General features: G+C 39.8%; 1 protein-coding gene across 1 annotated transcript; it reads right to left on the bottom strand.

The window, feature by feature from the left end:
• Positions 1 to 444: 444 nt before the first annotated feature.
• Positions 445 to 4,262, bottom strand: LOC132092562 (protein phosphatase 1A-like). The gene is made up of 3 exons (XM_059498845.1): positions 3,918 to 4,262; positions 2,600 to 3,469; positions 445 to 1,990 (listed from the first exon to the last, which is right to left on the bottom strand). The coding sequence occupies exons 2-3, from the start codon at positions 3,455 to 3,457 to the stop codon at positions 1,847 to 1,849; spliced, it is 1,002 nt and encodes a 333-aa protein (XP_059354828.1). The 5' UTR covers positions 3,458 to 3,469; positions 3,918 to 4,262; the 3' UTR covers positions 445 to 1,846.
• Positions 4,263 to 4,484: the final 222 nt, after the last annotated feature.

The following is a 4,484-nucleotide window of genomic DNA, read 5'->3' as shown; positions in this document are numbered from 1 at the left end:
AGTATATTGATTTCATATATATTAAACATCAAACATGGACAAGGAGGAATGGATTCACACGTTCTGAAACAGTGGGAGCTGTTCTGATTGGCCAGGTTTTGTGATTGATTGCACTGCGTCACGTCACTTTTACATTAGTGATAGTTCTCCCCAAAAATGTAATCATTTACCTCAAATGTAATCTCAAAGTGACGTTTTTTTTTTTTTTTCTTCTATGTAAGAAGATACTTTATACTTTTACGTTTTTCTGTCCATATTATGAAAGTTAATGGGATCCAAAGTTTTCAATGAGTTTTTTATGATTTTCATTTTGAGGTGAACTACCGTAACCATTAGACAAATTGCTTGTCGCTAAAATCTTGTTGAGTCGCGCCATGTTAGGACAAGTCCATGGGGTTAAAAATATGAAATTTAAATGAGACACTTTCAAAATTGTAGGTAAAGGGGGAAAAAAAGCCAAATCTTGTTGGTTTTACAGACACAAAAGCAGTGTACCATTGTAATATAAATGTGCAATCTTTGTACCAACAAGGATCTACATCTCAAAAAGTGCAAACAGGCTGAATACCACTCTATGCACCAAGAATTCCCTAACTAAATGATTTTTCTTAATATTTATAGACAAACCAGAGGATTGACATAGTGTCAGTTTGAGGCAACAAGTAGTAAACAACTCGGAGAGGATTGTAAAACATTGACACAATCTTGTTGAGTTCACACGGAAGCTGTTGCTCAGGGGTTACAAATATATACTATACAAAGTACAAGACTTCTGTCAGACCAACCTTACTCTAAGACCTATCCCTGTTTTTTCTTAATGTAGCTTACATGCAGGAGGTGTACACAACTTATCGTGCTATCGGTACAGTGCATGCTTTCAGTACCATGTGTCCATTGGATTTAATTTGACTCTTCCAAGCAGTTGGGGTTGATACCAAATTCTAACCTATCGATTCTAATCAAGGTAGTCACTGTAAATTAGGCCTAAGGCAACAATGTTCCATATTACATGACAGTAATCATGCAGATTAAAATGCTCGTGGCCACTACTACAGACACGAAACTGCACCATCAGGCCATGAACAGTAGTCTCAGCTACAATTTCAGGTAATCAGCAGTGGAGGTATGACATTCACTCTCATTTAGATCGACTTCTCAGAAAGATGCAAATGAAACGGATGCCAGACTTAAACACATGCTTGTATAAGTGGATGAATACAACTATCTCAAGAACACACGGTCACAAACAGAATGCAAAACTACACTTTGTATTAATTCTGCTCGAACACATGAACATATTGTACTTTAACTGAGATCTCAAATTTGGTCTCTCTCTTATAAATAGAAGATGCTTTTAAGAATAGCAGCGTTTAATGAAAAAGTGCAGAGCCAAATGTTGGGTTTTCATCACTCCTTTTTCCTCAACTACAATTGCACTTACTCACCATCACTTAGCAGCTAATAATATACCAAGTAATATGCACTGGTTTGGAGGATTCTCGGATGCACTAAAATAAAACCTCTGGTAAAGCTACAGGTTACCTCTAAATTGTGTAAGAGCTATAAATAAAGCAATAAATAAAGGCCACTAATTAGCAATATAAGCTCAAATAAATTCACACTGTGGTATTTCTCTCTGGTTAAAATTGATTCTTATTAGTCCAAACTTTGCTAATACAGTACCAGTGAGTCTTTCCTCTCCAATATGGGGATTCGTTAATTGGAAACTTTACGTTAGCGGTAACGTATTCTTAATTGGTAAGTGTAAACTGCCATCTAACAAACTCACCTAATTAAGTAAGAATGCTCACTTTCTAGAACTCTCCCTTCGTATTTGGACTACATTTTATTTATTCGCCTTTTTACATGCTCCACCCTCTCTGTTCTGCAGGTACTTATCTAGCTCCGCCTCTCGCTTCACCACTTCTGGGTTGATTTTTGGGGCCCCAGGAAAACATACAAGCACCACACTCATGTTGTCACGACTACCCTGTTGATAAACAAATAAACACAGATAGTATGCTCAAGTTAGATTAATAACAGGATGCAATGTTAGAACCAATTCTAAAATATCATAACCATTAAGTAAAAAGTATAAACATTTATAATATAATAAAAATATGATTTTAATAAAGTAAACAATACTTTTTATAAAATAATTTATTTAAAAAATTACTTTTATAAAAATTAACAGGTCAATGATTCTGATATTTTTATATGAGGAGCTACAGGGGTCTGATATTTCCTTTTTTAAGGATTTTTTTCTTTTTCTTTTTTCTGTGTATGCTTATGCATGTTGGTTGCACCACATGAATTTGATTTGGTGGACAAAAGCTTTTCAAATATTAATAAGCAGTGAAGCAGGATGTTTTCACCTGAGAAATGGTAATAAAAATGATGCCAAATTTATTAATTTAATGCTTCTTTCCAAAATCAATTTAAATTTAAAAATGGAAAATATTCCCATAATTGTGTATATTTAAGTAATTTTATGTTTGAATCGCACTTTTAATGTGTTTTATTTTAATTATTATTATTAATAGATGCAGGTAAAAATGGCTCATTTGCATCTAAATTTGACCCAAAAAATTGACCTTACCTTGTACAAACACGTGTCCACGATCTCATTACACACTCTCTCCAGGTCCTCTGTCACTTCCAGGCGTGAGCGCACAAAATCACACAGTTCTTCATTGGCCATGACATCCCAAATGCCATCGCAGGCCAGCACCACAAATTCATCCTCACTCTCAGAGCGTTCGATCTCATACACTTCTGGCTCCGGAGACACCAGCTGCTCAGTAGGGCCTTTCCCATGCACACACTTATAGTCGAAGTCGCCGAGAGCACGGGAGACAGCGAGGGAGCCGTTGACCCTCTGGATCATAACAGAACCACCTGCGTTCTGGATCCTCTCCTTTTCCAGGGGGTTACTCGGCTTGTGGTCCTGGGTGAAAAAGTGAACGTGACCCTTGCGGCTCAGCAAGGCTCTGGAGTCACCACAATTGATGAAATAAAAGTGATGAGGAGAAATCATCACACCCACCGCAGTAGAACCACTGCGGTCCGCCCCGTGCTTGCGTTCGGACATGGCCCGCATGTGCTCATCGATCTGCAGGAAGCCTGTGCGGATTCCACCTTTCACACCCTCCACGGAGGGATCAGCATTAATTAAATCCCCACCTCCTGAGCAGCCTCTCCTGAAGTCCGGGTTGCTGGTGATGTGATCCAGCAGATGCTCACAGCAGTAACGAGCAACCTGAGAGCCTGCATGCCCATCATAGACGGCAAAAAAAGACCACAGGCCGAGGCCGTAAGGCAGCCCAGTCACAGCCGTGTGTGCGTCCTCCATCTCCACACGCCAGCCCTGCATGCTGCTGAGTCCATAGCGCAGGCCGTTCCCCTCACCATGAGCATTGTGCTTCTCCATCTTTGGCTTGTCTAGGAATGCACCCATTCTTATTTTGCTCTGACACAAATATAACCACAAAAACTAAGTGAGTAAAGGTGCTCTATTATAACATAAGTGACTCTCATTCTCTCAAAACTGACAAAGTGATAACATATTCACACATATGATGGATATGGTATGGGGATTTTTAAGCCACAAGTTCAGTAGGATTCCTAGGATGCAAGTAAACGGTTTAGATAAATGCTTATGTTATTACGTCAACAGAGTAAACTTCTTTGCCTACAAACCTACTATTGTTTAGATATTAGCTTCCTTTTAAAAGCATTTTAGATGCTGACGTAGCAAAATTAACAAACCCAAATGACGTTAAAGCAACTGTGATGCGTTTACTAATGAAGCCACTGCCCTTAGCAGCAGATGCGAACCGCTGCACAACCAGATAGCATTAAGAGGCTAGCTCTTAGGCTAGCTTTAACGTACGTCAGAGGGAAATAATACCACTTACCCAGCTTCTTCGTGTTTTTTGCTGAATGAAGAAACACCGAGGCACCAAAGCCGCGGGTAAGAGCCTTAATATCAGTATGATGAGCTAGATAGTAAACACTATAAACCAGCGCTCACAGCCACAACACCCATTAATCGATCGATGGCTAGCCAATTAGCAAGTAAACTAACGTCAAAACAGCCAGAAATCGATTACGATAAAAAAAATGTTATATAAATATATGACATGCATCACATGAGCCCGTTAAGGCAGTCAGCAGCTGGGCGGTGGGGCATTTCTGGCTCCGGTTGTTTTGTTTTCCCGAAGGGGGGGCTACCGGAGCCTCGCGCTCAGCACACCTCTCTCTCCGAGCGGATTGGTTTGTGCGGGACCCGGATGCTGCAGCGGATAGCGCGCGTCCCGCTCTCGCTATTACGTCACTGCCACCTGGAAATAGATCCATTGATGAGAATGATGTTATAGACAGCAGAAGCTCTGGCTGTTTAACTGTGCTTAGCAGTTTTTTTCTTCTGATGATTATATTATAAGTTTACCAAAAAGATCATTGTCGTGTAAATCCATAGGGTC

The sequence above is a fragment of the Carassius carassius genome, chromosome 18 (assembly GCF_963082965.1).
Source record: "Carassius carassius chromosome 18, fCarCar2.1, whole genome shotgun sequence".
In the NCBI taxonomy this organism is placed as follows: domain Eukaryota; kingdom Metazoa; phylum Chordata; class Actinopteri; order Cypriniformes; family Cyprinidae; genus Carassius; species Carassius carassius.
Note: the sequence above shows the minus strand (reverse complement) of the source record. Positions and strands in the feature narration are given on the sequence as shown.